A 24,829-nucleotide genomic window follows, 5' to 3' on the forward strand; every position below is an offset into this window, starting at 1 on the left:
TGTGAATAAACTGCAATAATACATAAGATCCTAATAAGATTACTGACATTGTGAAATGAGAAGAAAGGGGCTAAAGCTGTAGGGAAGGTGGGATGAGTAGGGGAAGGGTAATAATGGAAAACAAAAAATGTGTTATAATGCAAAGAAGGAAATAAAGTGTTTGTAGATGGGGAGCGGAGGAGGGGGTGAATGGAGGGCAGGGACAAGGGGAAAAAATGAAAATCAAGACCAGTCATGTAAAGGTACAAGATCCCAACAATGAATGTAACTGTACTGTATCCCTAAAATGTACCAATAAACTCAATTAAAGCTGAATATATATAAAATGCTGGAAAAATTGGTATTCAAGAACAGAAGAATGAATTCTGATCCATAAGTCTCACCCTGTACTAAAAACACAGGAAAATGGTTCAAAGTCCTAGATTAAAGAACAGGAAAACTGAATTTCCTGGAAGAAAGACTTATAAAACTCTTGAAGGCAGAGGCATAGCTGAAGATTTCTTTTTCTAAACAACAGCAAAATGCTGTTTATTACATTTTCATCTTTATGAGTTCCTTAAAAGTTATCAAATCAGCAAAACGTCCTTCACATTGACTTTCTCTCTTCATCTTATTTTCCCTTTCCCCCTCTCCCTTTCTCTCCTTCCCTCTCCTTCTCCTTCCCCTCTCCCTTCTCTCCCCACATCCTCCAGTTACTCCATTCAGCCCCTTGATGTAAATACACATGTGTACCAACAACTCCCAAACAGAACTGAGAAGTAACCATCTGATTTGGCTATCACCAATACAATAACAAAACAGCAACTCAGGTTCATTGAGTTTGAAATTTCATTATGGAGAGTTGAAAACAAATGGTGAATACAGACCACTCTTTCAAAAAGAAACCATCAGTGAAGTTTGGGAGGAGCCCTTGGCTGAACCTTTAAGGAAGTTGCCTTTGATACTTGCATCATACCTCCTCTGCCTGCCTCTGAGTTCAGTCGTACAGTTCCTTGCAAACTTAGACTCAACCTGCTCTTGAAGGCAAGACCCAACCTCAAGCACATGCCTTCCTGCATCTTGCTCCAAGAATTCCTCTGATAACCTTGTACTGGGGACTTCTTAAACAGAACTCCAATTGCACTAGACATAATACCAAGAAGTAAGAAATGGGATTGTACCAAATTAAAAACTTTCTGTGCAGCAAATAAACAACAAATTAAAAATATAACCTACAGAATAGGAGAAAAGAAATTTTGATAGCTACTCCTCTGACAGAAAACTAATATGTAGAATATATTAAAATTTTTAGATCCTTCAAAATTAAAAACCCAATAAAAATAGGCAACTGAAATTAATAGCCATATCACAAGAGAACTAGTCCAAATGGCCATTGAGTACAAGAAAGATTTTTTCAGTATATTTGTCCAATACAGAAATGCAAATGAAAGTAACACTGAGATTTCACCTAACTCTAGTAAGAATGGCTATTATTAAGGATTCAAAAGACAAGTGCTAGTGAGGTTTGGGGGATAAAGGAACATTTTTCTTCATTATTGTGGAGAAATGCAAACTAGCGTGACCAGCATGGAAATCAATACAAAGATTCCAATAAAATTAAAAAAATAGAAATTCAATTTGATTTAGCTATACCTCTTCTGGATATCTTTTCCAATGATCTAAAGTCATCATATGATCGTGATACATGTATACCTGTTCATAGAAGCACAATTCACAATCGCTAAATGATAAAAGCAGCCTATCTGTCCACCAACAGATGAATGGATAAAGAAAAGGTGGTATATAAACCCAGTGGAGAACTACCCATAAAAAGGGACAAATTTGAATCATTTAGAGGAAAATAGATAGATCTTGAGACCATAATGCTAAGTGAAGTATTTCAGACACTAAAAATTAAATATTACATGTTTTTATGCATAAATAAAGAAGAAAATAAAAAAGACTTGTTAAGAAAGAAGGAGGTAGACACTTTGGAGATGGGAAGTGAACCAGGTGAAAGAAAGAGAAAGGAAAGCTGGAAGGCACAGAAAGTAAAAATGATCATAATGAGCTATTTATATATAACAAATCACCATGGCGAGTATAATTGCTGTACATCACTAACATGTACTAATAAAAATTTTTAAAAGAAAAAAGTGAAGCTCTTTATTCATTCTCAAACAAGAAACTGAATGCATTATGAAATGGTATATGACTTCAAACATATCTTACTATGAGAAACTTATTTTGACAACTCAGTTGGATAAACATAAAATCTTATAATTGAGTAGCTTGAGGAAAAATTTTCTACTTTGTACCATAATGCCAAGCAATATTTTGCTGCTTCTCAGCTCTGCAAGATATATACTCAATATACACTACATCAACTCCTTCAGACTATATTTGGCTTTCCAGAAAAATCAGAATCTTTGGTATTTGGATATTTAAATTTTGAAAACTTTACTTCCTTTCTTTTTTACTGTGATCAAGTAAGTAATAATGTGTTAATTCCTACAAATCTGTTATTGACTGCCCATAAGTGCTTATAAAAATAACATATGTTCTCATGCCAAGTAGTTTAAAAAATGAAACTACAGTACATTTCATTCAGTTTCATTTGTATATAGGAGAAAATAATTTTGTTATTCAAATTGATTTGATGTTATTTATCTCTATGGCTTGAATTGTTGCTTACCTTCAAGATATGCTGATATTCCAGTTCCAAGTAATTTAGAATATGTGCTTATTTGGAAATAAAGTCTCTACAGATATAGTTAAGTTAAAGTGAGGTTTTTAGGATAGGCCCTCATCAAGATGACTGAAGTCTTTATAAAAATGGAAAATTTGGACATAGGTAGGCAAATGCAGAGAGAGGTCAATGTGGAGGTGCTTATGAAGGTTTCCATGTGAAGACAAAAAAATGGAATAATTAATCTACAAAACCAGGAATGTCTGCTATCAGAACCTAGGAGCCAGGCATAGAAGGAAGTCCATATGTACTTCAGAGAGATCATGGCCCTGTCCACATAGTGATTTCATATTTATGGCTACCAGAATTATGAGATAGTAAATTTTTGTGATACATTGTGGTAAAAAGCCTGTGAAACTGATACATTATCCTAATTCAAAAATGTCTAAGTAACAAGTCCATAATTTAACTGGGCTGGGAATGCATGTGTGAATCAATCAGAACAATGTAAACCCTTTGTTGGTTACAGAAATGATTGCATAAATGACTTTGGGCTCTAAATGTTATGCAATTATTATTGCCTTGCAGCCGTTTTGTACTCTACTTGCTTTTTCCTTTAAGCTTAATAGAATTCTTGGAATGTGACATGAAGTTTTGGTTTTCTAGATCTCCAGAATACGCATAGTTTTACATATCTTTTCATATTTATTGTTCATTTAAAATTCATTTAATACTAAAAGAATGGGGACAAAATCGTGTTTTAAATTATTTCTGTGAGATCAGTTTAAAATAAAACATACAATATGTTGAGATATGTGCACAAAGTACAGATTCTACCATTAATTTTCTATATGAATTCCCATATCTTTTTTGGGGGGGCAGGGTCTTGCTGTGTAGTTTAGGTTGGGATTGAACTCAGTATGTAGTAGTCCAGGATGGCCTCAAACTCACAGTGATCCTATTGCCTCAGCCTCTTGAGTGCTGGCATTACAGGCATGTGCCACCATGCCTAGCTAATTTCACATGTCTTAAATCAGTTGCCCTTTCAGTAAAATATGGACAATAATATTTTATATCACAAAATGAATATGAAAGTATTAAAGACAGCATAAAGAGCTGTAGCCATAATGATGTATTAAAACTCATGGTCTTGCCTGATACTTGAAAATTGAATAGAATTACAACTCTACTAAACTGACCACAATTCAAAATTTTCTACTTATAAAATAAAGTTTTTATCTGATTTATCTTTGGCTTTTCCACTTTTCTAATTTTTTCATAACTATGATAAAATAATCAGAATTCAAAATTATACATGTATAAATTTTAAAAACTTGCCACTTACTTGATCTGTGTTTAGCTTTTCCACTTTTCTTATTGTTTTTTCATAAATAACATTGTTTCCTGGGAAGAAATGGTTTCCTCTCATGAATGGAGACAATGGTTCCTATAAAGACAGTAAAGACCATGTTTTAAAAACATTACACTTCCAAATGAACCTTAAATTAAGGAAATATCCAAGCACTAATAGCCTTTGAGGTAATACCAGATTTCAGGAGGAGACTGGAATGACATCTGCATAATGTTCAGATAAATATAAGGAAGTAGTAATAATTACAATACATTTTATCAGAGGGTGCTGAGTTTCTCCTTCTCCCTTTTACTAGGTCTTTTGGGGAGATTGGAAGAGGATAGAAAAGTTTTTTTCTCTATTCCTAAAGCAAGATATAATTTTTACTCTAAGGTAGACAAATCTGAGGTCAACCTCATTTACAGTGGGTGCACTGACAAGTTTCTATGCAAAATTATTATTAGAGAAATACAAAATAAACACAATTCCAGAGCTACTGAGCTATAAGTAGGTAGAAATATATTAAAGATTTTTTCAGCATTCAGTTTGGATGTCCTTAAATCACAATTCTTGTGATTCTAATCAAGGCTGAGACTCTCAGAACAATATGTTTTAAACATTGATGAAACAGTAGAAGCTTTAAGAGGCAGCATATCTCTCAGTAATCAACTAAATTACTGTACAATTATTCAGTTGCTTAGAAGATGAGAGCCAATTAAATAAAGGCTTGTGACATGTCCAAAGCCTGACTGAAACCAGAGGCAGACTAACAAGAATCTGACCAGGAATCTAAAAATAAATGTGACACATACTACAATCTTTTCCCTTATTTTGGTTTTCATTTGAGCCTTCTGCTGTGAGAGCTGTGGCTATTTTGTTTGTTGGTTTGTTGCAATATAAAAATTGTATTCATTTATTTTGTAATATGGGAGAATAATATAAAGTGGTTATAGCCAAGACCATTAAAAATTCATGTGTTTAGGAACATTTTAAAATCAACAAAATTAACTAATACTTTTGAAGTATACTACTGTAAATATTCTTAGACCGATTGGAATTAAATATTGGCTGTTAAAAGGAGATACTGTTAAACCAAGAGTTGCATGCTTCTCACATCCAAGTTTGAATAAAGAGTGTTTTAAGTAGCTAGTCCTTGGATTTGTGGTAGAATAAATGTACAAGGTAACAAATTTTATTTCTTGATGAATTATTATATCTAAAGATAGGTTATATTTAGAAGGATTCTTAAAAAGTCTATTTTGTGTTGATTAATTACTTTTTAAAGAGTCTCTTTGGTTGTTATATGCAGTAATGTAACACAGGATTCAGTGCTTTATAAGGACAGTGTAGTTTGTTAAGTGCTGTGAGGCGTACAAACATGAATCAGACTGTCAGAAACACTTGATATTGATTAGATTTCTTAAGACTTGGCAGACAGCTTTCTTTTGTAGTATCCTCACACTAAAAATGGTACGTAGATTTTCTCACTGAGTTTATTGGTACTTTTTAGTTATACAGTACAGTTACATTCATCATTGGGATCTTTTACCTTTACAGGACAGACCTGGTTTCTCATTTTTTCACCATAACCCTATCCTCCTGTCACCTCCTCCAACCACCCCTATTTACAAAGACTTTGTTTCCATTGCACCTTTTCCCATATTTTTTCTTTTATCTTATTACCTTTTCCCTATCCATCATACTTCTCCTACACTGTTATTCCTTTTCTTCCTATTTCACATTATCAATTATACAATTTGGATCTCACTTACACTTTTTGTTTTTCACACCAGAGAAACCATTATTTACAAAGTGTGTCCTATTTATTTCACTTAAGAGTATTGCCTCAATGTGTATCCACTTTTCTATCAATAACTCTAGTTTCTCATTCTTTATGGCTGAGTAGTACTCCATTTCATAGAAAACCCACATTTCTTTATCCAGTCTCCAATTGATGGGCAATCGGCCTGTTTCCAAGTTTGAGCTATTACAAACTGTGCCAATATAAACATGGGTGTGTACGCATCACTGTGGTATGATTCTTTTAATTCTTTTGGAAAGACACACAGCAGAATGATAGCTGGATCAAATGAAACCTCTAGACTTAGTTCTTTGCTATATCTCCATACTGATTTATACAGTGATTGCACCAGTCTGCACTCCCACCAAACAATGGAGGGGTTCCTTTCTCCCCACAACCCTGCCAACATTTGTTATTGGTTGATTTCTCGATAGCAGCCATTCTTTCTGGGGTGAGGTGGAATCTGTGTTGTTTTCATCTGCCTCTCTTGAATGACCAGTGATGTTGAACATTTTTCATATATTTATTTTGTGCTTTTACTTCGGCTGAGAAATGTGTGTTCATTTCAGATGCCCATTTTTGAATTGAGTTCTTTGTATTTGAGGAGCCTGACTTTTTTTTGAGTTCTTTATATATTCTAGATAATAGTACTTTGTCTGAGGAGCAGCTGATAATTTTTTTCCCACATTGCAGTCTGTCTCTTAGCTCTGTTGGTGGTTTTTCTTGCAGTGCAGAAGATTTTTAATAAGATGAGAACCCAGTTGTTGCTTCTTAGTGCTAGCTCCCATGCTACTGAGGATTTGTTCATAAAATCTTTTCCTATGCCAATGTCTTTGAGTGTTCTACCTAACTTATCTTAAAGCAAGTGTAGTATTTCTGCTTTACTATTTAGATCTTTAATCCACTTGGATTTAAGTTTAGTGCATTGTGAAGGATAAGGGTCTAGTTTTAATCTTTGGCAGGTTGAAATCCAGTTTTTCCAACACCACTTATTAAAGAGGCTGTCTTCCCTCAAATGAGGATGGTTGGCTCCTTTGTCAAAGATGAGGCAGCTGAGTACAACTAGAGTTGTTTATTTTTCAATTTATTCCAATGATCTTCGGGTTTTTTTTTGTTTTGTTTTGTTTTTTTGCCAGTAAGATGCTATTTTTATCACAGTAGCTTTGTAGTGTGGTTTCAAGTTCAGGATTGTGATACTCCCAGTCATGTTTCTGAGGCCTAGAATTAATTTTGCTATTCTAGGTCTCTTCTTGTTCGAATGAATTTTTAAATTATTTTCTCCAGTTTTGTAAGATATACTGTTGGAATTTCAATCAGGATTGCATTGAATCTGTATGGCATTTTTGGTAGTATGTCCATTTTCACTATGTTGATTCTTCCTACCAAGGAGCAGGGGATATATTTCTACTTTCTTATATCCTCTTTGATTTCTACTTTCAGGGTGCTATAGTTTTCAGTGTAGCAGTCTTTTTCTTCCTTCAGTGGATTGATTCCTAGATACTCCATCTTTTAGGATTCTATTATGAAAGGAATTGTTTTCCTAATTTCTCTCTCAGTGAGTCTATTATTTGTGTACAAGAAGGCTATTGATTTTTGAGTGTTGACCTTGCATCCAGCTACTGTGCTGAAAGTGTCAACTAAGTATAGCAGTCTTTTGGTGGATTTTTTTGTGTCTTCTATGTAGAGTATCATATCATCAGCAAATAATGATGGTTTAACTTCTTCCTTTCCTATCTTTATTGCTTTGATTTCTTTCCTTTGTCTAATTGCTATGGCTAATGTTTCTGGAACTATATTGAACAGGAGTGGTGATAGTGAACATCTTTGTCTTGTTCCTGATTTTAGCATGAAGGTTTTCAGTTTTTGCCATTTAATATGATGTTGGCTGTTGGATTTTCATAGATAGCCTTTATCAAGTTGAGATAAAGACAATCTATTCCAATTTTCTGCAGAGGTTTATCATGATTAAATGTTCAATTTTGTACAATGCTTTTTCTGCATCTTTTGAGATGATCATATGTTTTTTGTCCTTCAAAACATAGTGTATTATATTTATTGATCTATGTATGTTAAATAATCCTTGCATTCTTGGAATAAATCCTACTTGGTCAGGGTGTATGATCTTTTTGATGATCTTCTCTATTCCATTTGCCAGTATCTTATTGAGGATTTTTGCATCTAAGTTCATTAAGGAGATTGGCCAGTAGTTCTCTTTCTGGATTGGGTCTTTCCCTGGTTTTTCAATCAAAGTAACACTTGCTTTCTGGAATGAATTTGGAAGAATTGCTTCCCTTTCAATTTCATTGAAAAGTTTAAAGAGTAGTGGCAGTACTTCTTCTTAAAATGTCTTGTAGAATTCATCAATGAAGCCATCAGGACCTGGGTTTTTCTTTGTTGTTAAACTTTTAATTATATTTTCAATTTTCACTGACTAATTGGGGTGTTTAGAATATTTTTATTTTCTTCATTCAACTTTGGTAATTCATAAGTATCTAGAAATCTACCCATTTCTTCTGTGTTCACCATCTCATTAGAGTACAGGTTTTCTTAGTAGGTATTGATGATTCTCTGTATATCTGCTGGATCTGTTGTGACTTCATCTTTTATTGTTCCTAATTGCATGGAGCTGAGCCTTTTCTTTCCTTTTTTAGGCAAAGTTGGCTAAGGGTTTATTGACTTTATTTATTCTTTAAAATAACCAACTGTTCAATTCATTGATTATTTTGTATTGTTCTCTTAGTTTCTGTTGCATTGATTTCTTCTCTGATCTTTATAATTTCTTCTCTTGTATGAACTTTGGGATTTTCTTTCTCTTCTTTTTCTAGGAGCTTAAGATTCATCATTAGGTTGTTTATTTGAGCTCACTCTGTTTTCCTAGTGTTGGCATTCACTGCTATGAATTTTCCACATAGAACTGTTTCATTGAATGCCATAGATTCTTTTATGTTGCATTAGCATTATCATTTATTTGTAAAGACTGACTAATTTATTGCTTAATTTTCTCTGTGATGAACTGATTTTTCAGGAGTGTTGTTCAATTTCCAGGTGTTTGTGAAGATCTTATGGTTTCTTATGCTATTGATCTCCAGCTTAATTGCACTATGATCTGATAATATACATGGAATAACTTCAATTCCTTTGCATTTATTTGGACATTTTCTATGAGCTTCTATGTGGTCTTTCTTGGAGAATGAGCCAGATGCAGCTGAAAAGAAAGTATATTCTGATTCTGTGGTGTAGCACACTCTGTAGACATCTATTCAGTCCCTTTGTTCAAAAGCTTGGTTCAGTTTTAGTATTTTGTTGTTGATTTTTTTAAAGTAGGAAATGGTTTTATTTATTTTTTTCATTGCTTTTATTGGTACTTTTTAGGTATGCAGTACAGTTACATTCATTATTGGAATCTTGTACCTTACATGACAGGTCTTGGTTCTCATTTTTTCCACATACCCCTGTCCTCCCTTCACCCCCTCCACCCTTCCCTATTTACAAAAACATTGTTTTTATTTTTTCTTTTCCCTTATTTCCTTTACTCCACCCTTCCCACTTTCCCTTCACCTTTAGCCTTTTTCTTATTATTTCACATTGTCAGTTATACCATTTGGATCTTACTTACACTTTTAGTTTTTCACACCAGAGAAACTATTCAGCATTGACACAAGTGTTGTTGATTTTTTTGTCTAGATGATCTGTCTACTTGTGCTAGTAATATATTTAGGTCCCCCAATACAATTGTATTAGTGCTTATTTGGTTTTTCATGTCCCTTAATATTTGTTTTATATAGTTGGGGCATTTATATTTGGTGCATATATATTTATGACTGTCATCTCTTCCTCTTGGATTGTTCCCTTTAAGAGGATGGTGTTGCCTTCTTTGTCTCTTTTAATCAGTTTTTGTTTGAAATTTACTTTGTGAAAAATATAACTACCCCTGCTTTTTCTGGGCTCCTGTCACATGGAGAACTGTTTTCCATCCTTTCACTTTCAGTCTATGAGTTTCTTTTTGAAACAGCTGTGTTTCTTGTATAGAACATAGTTTTCGATTTTTCTTCTTAATCTGTTCTGCCAGTCTATTTCTCTTGATTGGTGAATTGAGGCCATTGACATTTATGATTATAACTGATATGTATTGACTTATAATTGTCATGTTATTGTCATGTTGTTGGCTCTTTTTAATTTTTGCCCCTCTTCCTTTAGTTTCTAGTCTTTCCTAATCTATTTGCTCTGTTAGGCCTCATGGTGTTGTGACATTCATTGTCCTTGTTTAGGATATTGTTTAGAATTATTTGGCACATTGGTTTGTATTCACAAAGTTTCTCAGGTGTTCTTTGTCATGGAAGTATCTTATTTCCCTATCTGCTTTTAAAGAGAGTTTTGCAGGATACATTAGTCTAAGTTGGAGATTGTTTTCTTTTAGGGCTTGAAATACCTCACTCCAGGCTCTCCTTGACCTGAGGGTTTGTGTTGAAAAGTCTGCTGTGATTCTTATGGGCTTTCCTTGGCATGTGATTTGTTTCTTTTCTCCAACTGCTTGCAGTATTTTGTTCTTCTGTTGGGTTTCTTGGATTTTGACTATTATATGTCTAGGTGTAGATTTTTTTGAATCATGGCTACTTGGAATCATATATGCCTCACTTATCTGTATGTTAAATTCATCCCCTCTGTTTGGGAAGATTTCTGACATTAATTCTGTGAGCAGTTTTTTTTTACATCATCTGTATTCTCTCCTGCTACTTTATGGATTCCTATCAGTCTTATATTACTCTTATTTGCATCATCTAGGAGTTCTTGGATAGATTTCTTATGATCCCTTACTGTTTTAAGAGATCTTTCTTTTCATGGTTACTGACTGCAATCCTGTCTTCTATATCTGAAATTATATCTTCACATTCATTTATTCTGCTGTCAATGCTTTCTGTAGAGTTTTTAATCTCCTGGATATCTGTTTGAATCTGTTTCATGGATTCCATTCCTTTCCCATGTTGGGTATTCATGCTCTCCATTTATTTCCTATTCTGGGCATTCATTACTTTTATCATGGACTTGAACTCATCTGGTTTTCTTTTTGGTCTATTTCTGTTCTAGAGTGTCTAATCATTATCTTCCATTGTGCTCAACATCTCTGTAGTTATCTGGGAAATTATTTGTTTTGAGCCCCATTCTTCTGTTTTGTTACTTCCTGTGCTATCTGTTCAGCTTGTCCAGGTGATTGATTATCAGATGTTTCTACCTCATTTCCAACAGAATTTGCTGTTGGTGAACTGAAGTCTGTACGTGTGCCTTGCTTAATGTTTTTCTCATTTTGTTGTTGTTGTTGTTGGTGCTGTCCTTGTTTTAATTCCTGGGTTAGTACTTTGATCTTCCTGATATAGGTGCTCTTTAGGTTTTGAGTCTCTAATGACTCAGAGACGTTCTCATTTTCATAAAATCAGGAAAGACAACTCATTAAATCAATTACAACCCTTTAGCCCAATTGATACAGTCAGCAACACAATAGCATCAAACACAACTTAGAAATTGACCATTTGTGGTAGTTATTAATCTATCACCTTTAATCATGAGATTTAAATAAAAATTGAGGACCACCCCAAAATGTGTTTGTAGTGAATAAACTCAATATAGCAACTTTACCCTTCAGGATGGGGACTTGGATTTGGGAGGAGAGGAATAAGTAGGTAAAAGACTATGAGAACGTTTCAAGTGAAGCCAGAGGACAGAGGATGATCGCTCAAACTCTAGGAAACTTTTGAAGACAAGAGGGGAAGACAGAGTGCTAGAACAACTTAACAGTAATAGGGAACCTATAAATTGTATTCATTCTCCTTTGAGACTAATGACAATTGAGCAAAGGAAAAAGAGAGAAGAAAGAAAGAGAAGGAAAAAATCTGAATTAGGGCAGGAACAGGAACAAAAATAGAGATGAAGAATAATGTGGGGTAGCAAGAGCCTGAGTGGGAAAAAGAAGAAAGAAAAGGGATTTGCAGAATGTGAAGAAATAAAATTTTAAAAATAAAAATTAAAAATAAGAGTAAAGGAAAGAGAAAAATTAAAGTGCTTCTTTCAGAATATATCTCTGCTGTCACAATAGATAATGTGGGCAGCAATGTGCAGAACTAAGTCAATTAGTCTCAGCTAGCCAACAGCAGACCCCTGAGATTCAGGCTGAATTCTGACTTCAAGGTCCAAGTTGAACTCCTTGACCTCCTGCGGGGTTGAACTCTGCAAGGTTCCACTGCAGGTTCCAGCTGCCTTTACCCTGATGATAGTCCAAGTTTTGATGGAAGATGGTGATAACTCCAGCTAACCAACTATCAATGTCTGATGTGCCTTTATTGAAGTTATTCACTTCTGTTGTATCTTCTGGAGCTCAGTAAAATTCACTTTATTACCAGTGTGGATCCAGGTGCCAGCAAAACCAGGAGGCCTGAGAGCAAGGTGGGGTATGCTGCAGAGATACCCACATGGCAGGGCAGTCCTCACCAGTCTTTTCTCATGAACTTTAATTCTTATTTTGAGAGAGTCTTACTAAATTGCCCAGGCTGGGCTAGAAATTTCCCTGCCTCAGCCTCCCAGGCAGGCACCTAGAACTTAAGTTTTTAAAGGATAGTAAATAAAAAAGATTCAAGGCCCTATATATCTTGCAACCATAAAACTTTTATCACCTGTGTCTATACAGTAAATTTTGTAAATCCATGGTCTAGATAATATATGAAGGCAAATATCTATCTCAAAAAGTAGGAAATGACTAGTGCCAGTAGAGTAACATAAAAAGAACATACAGATGGTGTTCAGGAGAAGAAAAATTGAGCTCTGTCTGGTAGGACTCAGTAGGATCAGATGTCTTTTGAAAGAAAGGTAAATTGATCTTTGGGTATAAGGAGATGAAAGAAAATCATATTTCAAGCAAATGAAATGACAGACTTCAAATTGCCAAATTTAGAAAAATGTAGGTTATATGTAGGGGATATGTTTAGCTGATAGAGATTGGTTTTATAACAAGCTAAAAACAAAAACAAAAACAAAAAATACTTTAAGTTTTTTAGAAGAGTGAAAGAGTAGCTGAGGTTAACTGAAGCATATTTCAGGAAGATTACATAGTGAAAAGAATATAAGCGAGAAGAGCAGTTATGAAATTATCCTAAAATTCAAGGACAACATTTTTCAAAGATGATTCTGAGATCTGGAACTTGAGACACTAAGTTTTATGCACTTCTTTTAAGAGTCTAAGATCTAGTCATCCAATTTCAAGGCCAACTCTGATTCTTTGATTCATATTTGTATTCCTCATAACATGTATTAATCCCCTTAAAATGCATTAAATGATTTCAAAGAACTATCAAAGAGATTCAAACAAAAATGTTGGAGAGTCTAGGGAGGTTGTTCAATGATAGAGCAATTGCTAACATGTGCAAAATTCTGGCTTTCATTTCCCTCACCCTATACATGTACACAAAAGTGTAAGTGAACAATCAGGTATACACATCCAACACAGTTGAAAACACAGGTTTGGAACTAAGTGGGGGAGTTCAAGGCCATGGAACTAGTTTTCAGGACCACTTACTTAAAAGTGTTAGTTAAAACCAAGCAGTTTCCAAAAAGGCAAGTGAGGACCAAAGGCAGAAAGAACTAAACAACACTTAAGAGACTGAGAATCAGAAGACAAAGATATTATAGAAATTAAGAGGAAAATTTTTCAGAAAGGGGTAGGGAGTTGAATGTAGAAATGCTTCAGAGATGTGAACCAGTGAGAATTACAATGTAGATTGGATTTTGGACTATTAAAAATCAATTGAGTTTGATTACTAAAATCAGTGGGACCAAGAAAAATGGGGAAAATGTTATTCCTGTTCTTCCTCCAATGTCTATGTGCTGTGGTAAGTTAGGTAAGTCATTAACCTACTCTAAAGTTCAGTTTGCTAATCACAAGGATAGTAAGGAAGTGTATACTATATCAAACAAAATACTGTATTTTAAGATGCCCTTAGTCTGTATGTTTAATATTGTAATGTCTTTGTTTTTTAATAATGTAATGTTATAGCATTTAAAATCCACAGTGTAAAGTAATTTTTTAAGTCCGAGTGTAACATTTCTGGGTTATTAAGTTTAAAATGTGTAAAAATAGGCTTACTGAAGGTACTGACTTTATAAATTTTGAAGACTGTATAGTGAATCAACTGATGATTATGTGAGAACAGATGACATAAATTTTTATCTTAAGGATTGAAACATCTTCTAAGAGGGAGAAAACAAATATAATAGCACAGGATTTCTTCTTTGTAAACTACAAACTACTTATTGTCAATAGTGGACTATTACAAATTTTAAGAAGAAAGTTGATTTAAAAATTAAAGTTAGATTGTTTAAAATTATAACTGGTCTTATGTGAAATGATTTATTTTTTAAAATTCTCAAATTTACAAGATTATTGTTCCCTAATCTATATAAAAGTAAAACCAAATATTAATATGTATGCATCATTCCCAGAAAAACAAATTAGCAAAATAACTTTAAACAGAAGTTTAAGATTTCTGATCAAATGAACTTCTATATCATTCTACTATTTTGACAGCTTATTTTGTTCAATCTGTACATTTGGATTGGTGCCAATCTCAGTCTAAAAATTAACAGGTGTTGTCACAATGACTGATCTTATGATTTTAATTATTACTTTTCAAACTTCAGGTAGTAGTTCTCACATCTAATAAAGTATATAATCCCCAACTTTTGCTTTACTGTTCCCAGGCCACAAAGCTGAGCTGGAGAAACTTTTAAAAAAGACTTGTTCATTAGAAATTCAAGTTATCAAGTTATCTAATTTCAAGTAGGCCTCCCAATCCTCGTAATCATGCTGTGTTCATCAAATTCTACAAATCTTTTCATTTTTCTGAATCTCTTATTCTCATACTCACTCATCCCCCTATTTATTGAGAAGACCAAGACAACTATCCATGATGTTCACTCCATGTTCCCCTACAATTTAAAAATCTCTCATTTTGTATTCCTTACATCTCATTGAGGAGAGAGACATTCTTGATTTCCTGATGTTGCTTCTATGTATACCTGGAATCTAAGCCCTTTAGCCTCCCTTTCTACCTTTGCTTTTCCTCCATATATCACTCTCCCATGGTCTCTAAGATTCTGTTTTATCATTTTGTAGCTACCACATCTCCAAAAGCAATGCTCATTCATTCGCTCTTTTTGTCAATTTTTTATTAGTATGTGTTTCCAGTACACTGTGAATACATTTGTTGTGGTTTCTCATTTCATCTTGATAGGCCTCCACAAGATCTGTATACTGAAATTGCTTTCACTAATAGCACCATTGCTTTCTTGATGATAATCTGATTCTCAAACCTCTTCCACTGCTGCCTTTTGGTCATCTCAGATGGTTGAGCACTCCCTTTATTTTTGTGATAGTTACTGTGATTAAAGACTTTTCTGACAATATTACTTCCTACGAAAGTAGCTCCTTCTGGTTCCTTAAGGTAGGCATTTCTCAAAGTTGTTTCTTTAAATGTCTTAAATTTTTATTTATACACATTTTCAGTCCATAATAATTAGAATCATACTGAGAAGTTGGTATTTATATATGACATATCTTTTCTTACTTCCATTCCTCTCCCCTCCTCCCCTTTCCTCAGGTCATCTTTATTTTTGAAAAAGAAAAGCTTCTGCACAGCAAATAAAATCTTTACCAGAATGAAGAGACAAACTACAGAATGGGAAAAAATTGCCAACTAACCTTTAGACAAAGGATGAATATCTAGAATATATAAATAATTCAAAAAATTTAGACTTTCAAAATTTAAAGACCTAATTAAAATTGAGCATCTGAAATTAACAGATATTTTTCACATGAAGAAATACAAATACCCAATAAATAAATGAAAAAATATTCAACATCACTGCCATTTGTGAAATACAACACTGAGATTAAAACAGCACTGAGAAGTCATCGCACTCCAGAAAGAATGGTTACTATCAAGAAATCAACCAAATCAAGTTCTGGCAAGTCTGTAGCAGGAAGGGAACACTTCTCCACTATTTATGGGACTGTAAACTGATATAACTATTATGAAAATCAATATGTAGGTTCTTAAAAAATTAAAGAAGAAATTTCATTTGGCCCAGCTATTCCCCTTCCATGTATCTTACCAAATGAGTTAAAGACACCATACTACAGTGATGCATGCATACATACCCACTTTTATAGCAGTGCAATTCATAATAGCTAAATCTTGGCAATAGTCTATATGTCCATCAATAGATAAATGGATCAAAATGTAGTACATTATTTATACACAACAGAGTACTACTCTGTCATAAAAAGTTATAAACTTGAGTTATTTGTAAGAAAATGGATGTACCTTGAGACTATACTATTAAATGTTAAGTGAAGTAAATCAGAATCATAAGCTTAAATATGGCATGGTTTCTTCATATGAAAAATTCTCTCTGTGTACACACACACACATACACACACAACAAAAGACAGACAATAGGGAAATAGAGAAAGATAAGAAAGGGCAATTCAGTGCAGATAATGTATGTAAAAGTGTACCTTCATTTATTACAACTGTCTTCATGCTTGTTTATATGTTCTTTGTCTTATTAGTCTGGATTTCAACCTGTATATATGATAAAGTTGCATATTGTTGACTGGATTTTATTTTGGGAGCCTGATTTTTCTGAGTTCTTTATAAATTCTAGATATCAGTCTTCTGCCATAAGAATAGCTGGCATTTTCCTGCATTATCAGGTTTTTTTTTTCAATTTATTTTTTTCCTTGGCTATGCACAGCTTTTTAATTAGATAATCCTTTCTGTTGATTCTTGATATTGTTTCTTGTGCAATTGGGATTTTGCTCAGAAAATCCTGTTGCATGTCTATGTCTTCAAGAATTTTATCCATTTTATCTTCCAGCAGATTGTTTCTGATCTTTGCACCACTTCGATTATAGTGTAGTAGATCATGAGAGATATGATTCTTATTCAATTTTTTGCATGTGTATACCAATTTACCAGCACGGTTTTCTAAAGAGGCTATCTTTCTTTCCATGTATGCTTTGGGCCCTTTGTCAAAGACCAGAAAGTTGAATGTGTCTGGGCTATATTGATCCACATATCTGTTTTTGTGCTAGTTTGATGATGTTTTATCACTATAGGTTTAATATAGCTTGAAATCCAGGACTGCAATGCCTCTTGATATGTTATTCTTGTCCAGGATTGCTTTCATTATTCTGGGTCTCTTCTGGTTCCATATGAGTTTTAGGATATTTTTTTCTATTTCTGTGAGGAATGTTGTGGATGTTTTGATTAGAATTACAGTGAATCTCATTACTAGTTTAGGTATTATGGCCATTTTGTCAATACTGTTCAAAGAGCAGTAGATATGTTTCCATTTTTTGATGTCCTCTTAGATTTCCTTTTTCAAGGTTCTATACTTTTCATTATAGAAGTCTCATTACCTTAGGATGTTTCCAAAGTATTTAGGTTTTGGGAAATTATTGGGAATCATATTGTTTTCCTAATTTCTTTGTTGGTGGGTTCATTATTGGTGTACAATATAACTATTGACCTTTTTGTGTTGATTTTGCATCCTGCTAACTTTAGGTCTTATAAAGTCTTCTATGTAAAAGATTATAATATCTGTGATTATGAATAGTTTGACTTCTTCCTTCTCTACATGTATCTCTTTTATTTCTTTTGTCTGATTGCTCTGGCGAAAGTTTCTAGTACTATATTATACAGGAGTAGTGATAATGGACCTCTTTGTCTTTTTTCCAATTTTAGAGAAAATACGTTAGTGATTTCCCACTTAAAATATCAACAGGTTTTTCATAAATGGCTTTGATTAGATTGAGATAAGGAAGAACCTTTTATATTTATTTTCTTCAAAGTCTTTAAAAATCACGAGCAGATGTTGTATTTTCTCAAAGGCATTTTCTGCATCTATTGAGATGATCATGTGATTTTTGTCCTTGCTCCTGTTCATGTGATGTTAACCCTCTCTCTTACCCCCTAGTGTTTTCACTCATTCTTATAGCATTGATGATAAATTTATGGGAACTAACTTCGATGTTACCACCTCAGATGTTATCATTTTCTGATTCATTTTAAATGTCTATTGAACATCTTCTCTTCATGTACCTCAAACTCCACCATTTCAAACAGATCACAAAATCTAGCTTTTCTTTCCTCTCTTTATGTACTCTTTGCAGTTGGACAACGATACTTCTAGTGTCTCAAGCTAAAAGGTTACCTTCTCCCTTTTCAGCTTCCTTACCAATACGTTATCTTTTTAAAGGTACACTTATAATTGAAGCCAAAAAAGAATGCAATAAATTTCAGAAGGCCATAGCAAACCAAAATTATTTCAAGTTTTGTTTCTTTATAGTAAATGGATGATAAAAACAATGTTAATCATATACTTTAAATACCACAATAAATTTTAATCTAATTTCCCCCAGTTAATTTGTTGCTATATATTTTATGTAGTTAATTGTGGATATGTCTTATTGACAGTCTTGAAAGAAATTGTAAGCTCTTTTAGTTTGGAAAATATATTTCCTTATTTCTATTTGAAGGCAGTATAATATTTTTATCATGGAAGAGGCTCCAAAACTGTAAAACTAATGAAGCTGATAAATATCAATTTGATTCTATCCACTAATGGAACAAAAATGTTTTCTTCCTTTTTTTGTTTTAGGTCTAGTAATAAGCTTAAATGCATAAATCCTTTGACTAAAATGATGAAAAATAGAGAATAAGGAACATCAGAAGATACCAAAAAATTAAGAGACAGAAGCAAAATAGAATAAAATCATAAAAAGAGTAGTAACTTGGCATCAATTTAATAATAGGAAGAAGAAGAAATGATTAGAGAAGCTGAGAGCTGAAAGAGGCCCAATTTACTGTAATTAGTACTGTAATTAGTACCTTTCTCTAGGTGGATTTAAAAGAAAAAATGAACACTTTTCATTTTGGCAGCACATATACTAAAAGAAAAAACCAAAGAATATGCTTAGAAATAAAATATATGTAGATAGAATTTTCAAGCTACATTGGTAAACCAGTTATATTATTTTTTGTTAACAAAGCATAGGACTTGAAATATGTCTTATTCCTCAATAAAAGTCTTAAGAGCTGTAAAATGACTAATTTTCCTCAATATTCTGCTGGATTATCCTGAGAAATTATTTTGCTTGTAGTGAAACACAGCCCATAATAATGAGTTCTTACAGAGGCACACCCAGTGTTTCAAATATGTCATTTACTTGTGAATACACTTGTAATTTCCCTGCCTTTGTAATTATATTGTGGATAAAAGGATATGTAGGTCTAAATATTTGGTAACTAATTCACCTCTATTATCAGTTATCCTTAATTTGTAAATTTTTCCCTCAGCTGTGTTCAATTCAGGACCAGTTCTATCACTTTGCAACTGAATTTATTTCATCAGTTAAGAATTTAAATTTTGAGGAGTTTAGGACCTTAATTTTGGTCACTGCTTTATCATTCGTTCATATGTAAAATTCTGGCACATACTAGGATTTATGGCTTAAATATAAAATGTTCTTCAAAGACTCATGAATTGAGTCCTTGACCTCTAATGCAGCAATGTTCAGATGTGGAGAACCAGAGAGGTGGATAGAGCAAGGGCGCTAACCTTATGTTTTCAGCTGAAAAGGTTATTAGTACACATGGTCCATTTGGTGAATGTGGGTCACTGGGGGTGTGTCTTTGAAAAGTGAGTCTCTTTTTGGACTTTACCTCTTCCACTTTACTCCTTGAATGCCATGAGTTGAGCAACTACTTTCTGCCATGTCATTTCAACTTTGGAGCCAGTGAACTATGGATGGAAACATTCTGAAATCAAAATAAACTTTTCTACTTTAAGGTGTTTATGTAAGGTATTTGGTCCAAAGAATGAAAAGTTGACTAGTACAGTAGGAAAGTGATAAATATTCATTGCATAAAAGTTTAAATGTCTTTTTCTGAGACAAAGTAAAATCAGCAAGTGAATATATGAAAAAAGTGTTCCATATCACTGGTCATTCGAGAGATGCAGATGAAAACAACACTGAGATTCCACCTAGCCCCACAAAGAATGGCTATCAAGAAATCACATAATAACAAATGATGGTGGGGCTGTGGGGAGAAAGGAACCCTTCTCCATTGTTGGTGGGAGTGCAGACTGGTGCAACCACTATGGAAATCAATATGGAGATACCTCAAAGAGCTGGGACTAGAGGTTTCATTTGACCCAGCCATCCCTCTGCTGGGTATCTTTCCAAAAGAATTAAAAGAATCATATCACAGTGATATATGTGCACCTTTGTTTATAGTGGCACAGTTTGTAACAGCTAAAACTTGGAAACAGCACAGTTGCCCATCAGGTGGAGACTGGATAAAGAAGATGTGGTTTTCTACAAAATGGAGTACTATTCAGCAATAAAGAATGAGAAATTAGATTCATTCATAGGAAAATGGATGCATATTGAGGATATACTCCTGAGTGAAATAAATAAGTCACACATGTATAAATACCAAATTATTTCCCTGGTGTGAAAACCTATAATGGTACTTAAGATCCTAATGATATAATTGACAATGTGAAATAGGAAGAAAAGGGCTAAAGGTGTAGGGGAAGTGGGTAGGGTAGGGGAAAGGTAATAAGGGAAAAATATGAGAAAATTAAAAAATGGAAACAAAGTCTTTATAAATAGGGAAGGGTAGAGGGGGTGAAGGGAGGGCAGGAACAAGGGGAAGAAATGAGAACCAAGAACTGTCATGTAAAGGTACAATATCCCAATGATGAATGCAACTGTACTGTATACCTAAAATATACCAATAAACTCAGAGAGAGAGAGAGGAAAACACGTTTAAATGTCTCTGTACATTTGTTTCTCAGACTTCCAGACTTTTAAAAAAGGATTAAATTGGATTCAATATGAAAATTGCCTAGAATGGAGTATCTAACCAATATATTAATTCTTCCTGTTAACTAAAGAATAAATATACATCCAAAGTCGTAAGACTTGCTGCCAAAGTGGATTGAAATCCAAATGAGTTTATGTTTAATATTTCTCTATAAACCCTAGAAAAGCACAACAGTTTTTACATTACCAAAAAAAAAGTGCTGGATTAGAATTGATTCTTTGAAAGCCAGAGATATCAAGTGGGTCGTGCAACTTAGTATGCATATCCCCAGCTTCTATGTTAAAGAAAGAAAAAAGGAGAGAAGAAAGAAGATGAGAAATATGAGGAAAGTATAAATTTTCTCTGTCAAATGAGAAAACGAGATGCACTGTGTTCTCACAGGCACTCCTTGTTTCCACATATATCTCCCTCTATACTTTTAAAATCTGTTGCTTCAATATTTAGTTCTGCAAAGAACCAAAAATGAATGGTTTTATTTGCTTTTTCATTACCTTTCAAGTTTTACATAATGTATGGCTTATATCTAGATGTCCCCCTAAAACCTAGAGATTGGATTATAACTAACTTCCTGCTGGGAGGTAGGACCTGGTCAAATGAGGTAGGTCACTGTGGAAATGACTTGGAAGATTATGTCTCCTTTCTCAGCTCTTTCCTTGGTGATCTCTGCATCCTGTCCATTGTGCAGTGAGCAGCTGTCCTCCACCATGCCTCCCCTTTCATATCAAAGTGCCTTGGAGCCAGCTGACTGGACTGAAATATGAGCAAAAATAAAACTTTCTTTCTTTAAGTTGTGATGTCAGGTACTGTGTCTCAGCAATGAGAAAGTGACTAAGACAGACTTTGGTGCCAGAGAAGTGGGGTTGCTGCTGTGATGCTACCTGACCTTGTGGTTCAGAAACCTTTGGAAGTGGTTTGAGGGAGAAGTTTGGAAAGGTTTGGAGATAATGGAAAGAAACGTCCTAAAAAGTTGTAGGCTAAGATTGATGAGAAATTCTGGTCAAAACTCGAGAAGACTAGAATGCTGCTAGAAATGCAGATGGTAAAGACCAGACTAAGGAGGTTTCAGTTGGAAAAAAGCACTCTACTGGCAATTGGACTCTAGGATATGTGTGCTTTGGCAGAAAATTTATCTAAATTTTTCTCACATCCTGAGACTTTGTTGCAGACTGAGATAAAAGACAGCAAACTTATTATTCTTGTAGAAGAAATTTCAAGGCAGCCCAACCTTAGACCATGGTTATTGTTTGTTTCTTTTAATAAGATCTACTGTGGGAAACAGTAGAAAAATGCCCATTTAAAATGTTTCCAGTTTTCCCAGAAAGAAAGTGCCAGCAAAGATGAAGCAGAGGAAAGCTTGGTTGCTGAAATTATTAGCAATAAAAGGAAGCCAAGTGCTTTATAGAAGGATAATAGGAAATCTTTCCTCCCATTCAAGACCTGTGAGGAACTAGCAAGGCCCTAAACTTTGAAGGCTCAAATTTGTGAAAGCGAAAGACTTTGCTTTTAGAAGACAGCCTCAGGACACTGTATTTAAGAAGGGCTACTTAAGAAATATGACTCCTGGGATTCAGTTTACATCCCTCAGCTATCCAGGCACTTGTAGACCTCTGTAGCCATGCTACAAGTGATCCTAGCTCTTGCTCTAGCTGGCAGTAGTGCTTAGGATTATCCACATGGTGTTGTGGAATACAAGAGTAGTGGGGTCAGGAAGGATTTAACCTAGATTTCAGAAGGAAGGCCTGAGAGCTAGCCTGTGTGTCCCTGGGAAGGAAGGCAGTACATAAAGTTCTGAGAGTGAAGCTAAAGTGTGGTGGATACCTCAAGAAGGTGGAAGAACCAGAAATGTGGATTTTCTGAGGGAAGACAAAAGGAGTATGCAAATCCAGCCCAAGAGAGAAGCCATGAAGGCTACATCCACCAGCAATGCCATAGGGTCGTGGTCACCCAAGCCCTTCGGAGTTCCAATCTCATGGCCACAACTTGCCCCAATTTGTAGACCATGAGCAAAAGATTTCATGTTTGCTCTGCTGTGCTCTGGTCTTGCTTTGATATGATTTTTTAAAATCTCCCTCTCCCTTCCTTTTGGAATGGGAATGTTTACCCTGAGTTATTTTATGTAGGCAGTGCTTAACTTTATTTTTGACTTTTATGGGGGGGTCACAGATAGACAAGAGTTTGTTTTAAGTCTCAGAGGAAACTTTGGACGTGGACTTTTCATTATGCTGGAACTGTTAGGACTTTGGCAACTCCTGGAGATAGAAAAAATGAAAATTGCATAAAGAAATGTGCATAAGTCTTTGGGGACCAGGGCAGAATGCTATGGTTTTTAGCTAGATGTCCTGCTAAAAGCCTCATGAGATCATAGGTGGTACCTTTGGAAGGTGATTGGATTATAGGCACACTATAGCTGACTTCCTATTAGGAGGCGGGTCCTGGTTTGAAGAGGTAGATCACTTTGAACATAATCTAGAAGGTTATATCTCCTTTTCTGGCTCATCATTTGATGCTCTTTGCTTCCTATCCACCATGACACCTGTAGCTCTCCTGCCATGCCCCTCTTCCATATCATCCTGCTTTGGAAGCAGTCAACAATGGAATGAAATGAAAGCAAAAATAAATCTTTCCCTCTTTAAATTGTGGTATTGGATATTGTGTCATAACAACTCAAAATGACTAAGATACAAGGATTTATGAAAACACCTGAAAATGTCCAAAGCAATCATCCCCCTACTCAAAGGCTATGTGCACTCAGATTCACATGGATACACATGTACAACTAGCAACCTCCCCTAGCTGAGGAGACATGAAAACAGTATTTTAAAACAAATAGAAAGTGATAGGACCATAGATAATACTAGCAGCACTGGCACATTCTCCATACTTACCTAGATTAGTAGCTGGCATGGTACCCTAATTTCATCATTTGCTTTCCAGTGGAAGCAAATTATTTTATTTTGAAGGAGAGTGGATGATTGTTTCCATAATAGTGTAAAAATAAAATAAAGAACAAAACAAAGAATTATTGTATTCCTCTCTGAATTATAGTTTTTAATTATGAAATTGATAACCTTTTATTCTCATAGAGCTCCCTGTTGTAGATAAGGTTTTGTGTGTGTGTGTGTGTGTGTGTGTGTGTGTGTGTGTGTGTGAGAGAGAGAGAGAGAGACAGAGACAGAGACAGAGACAGAGAAAGAAATTATGTGTGAATATGTACATTAAAGAGAGCTTATTACTGTTGACAAAATGAGTTTTCTCAATTTTCTTTTCAAAATCATAAGGAAAGTAATGTTCTATTTTTGTGAAATAAAAGATTGCATACTTTAGTAAGAAGTATAAGAATGTAATTTTCGAATTATCTTATTGCTAGGGATATATTTATACAATAGGCAACAAAAGTATGAAGACAGTTTTTATGTATGACTACTTTTGTTTTTCCTAATGTATATCTCAAAGGCTAAACTAAATAGACTAAACGCTGCAACCCATGATATAACAGTTGATAGAATTTTTATGGAAAGCCTGTGAAAGTTATTAGTCACTTATTTTGGTAAAGGTGTGTAGAACTCCACCGTAGTGCAAGGGTGGGACTAATGAAAAAAAAAGTCTTTGTAACACATGAATGCTTGAAACTACTGCTATTTCTGAGTCAGAATGAATGGGTGCATGATTGTCTGAAAGTAAAGAAATTAAATTTTGATATAAGTGATTAGAAATTTATTTTATAACCAGAAGAAAAGTCCAATAATCTGATTTTTAAAATCTAATAACTCACCCTTCCAGTTTAAACGATTGACTTCTAAGAAATTATGTTGGAAATTGTTCATGTGATACCTTACCTGCTCAGGATTTTGTACTATGTATCTCCTAATATTGGTTTGTGGATATGTAATGACTTTCACTGTTGGAGAATGGAGTTCCTATAAAAAAGATAAAAGACACTTACAAACATAGCTATTTAGTGGCCTTAGAGCCATCAATAATAACAATAGGGAGAGCTGGGGATTTAGTTCAATGATGCCACACCTGCCTTGTGAGCCAGCCCAAGGTCCTGAGTTTGATCCTGGTAG

At 34.3% G+C, this 24,829-nt stretch overlaps 1 protein-coding gene across 1 annotated transcript in view; it reads right to left on the bottom strand.

The window, feature by feature from the left end:
- Pof1b (POF1B actin binding protein) overlaps positions 1–24,829 on the bottom strand; it is a 98,202-nt gene that overhangs the window by 55,292 nt on the left and 18,081 nt on the right. Inside the window, exons 4-5 of the mRNA XM_010612873.1 lie at positions 24,599–24,679; positions 4,014–4,115 (exon numbers count right to left, since the gene is read on the bottom strand). Coding sequence (XP_010611175.1) covers positions 4,014–4,115; positions 24,599–24,679 — 183 coding nt within the window. The remainder of the gene's footprint in view (positions 1–4,013; positions 4,116–24,598; positions 24,680–24,829) is intronic.

Source organism: Fukomys damarensis, unplaced genomic scaffold (genome assembly GCF_012274545.1).
Source record: "Fukomys damarensis isolate Sample0158 unplaced genomic scaffold, DMR_v1.0_HiC HiC_scaffold_39, whole genome shotgun sequence".
In the NCBI taxonomy this organism is placed as follows: Eukaryota; Metazoa; Chordata; class Mammalia; order Rodentia; family Bathyergidae; genus Fukomys; species Fukomys damarensis.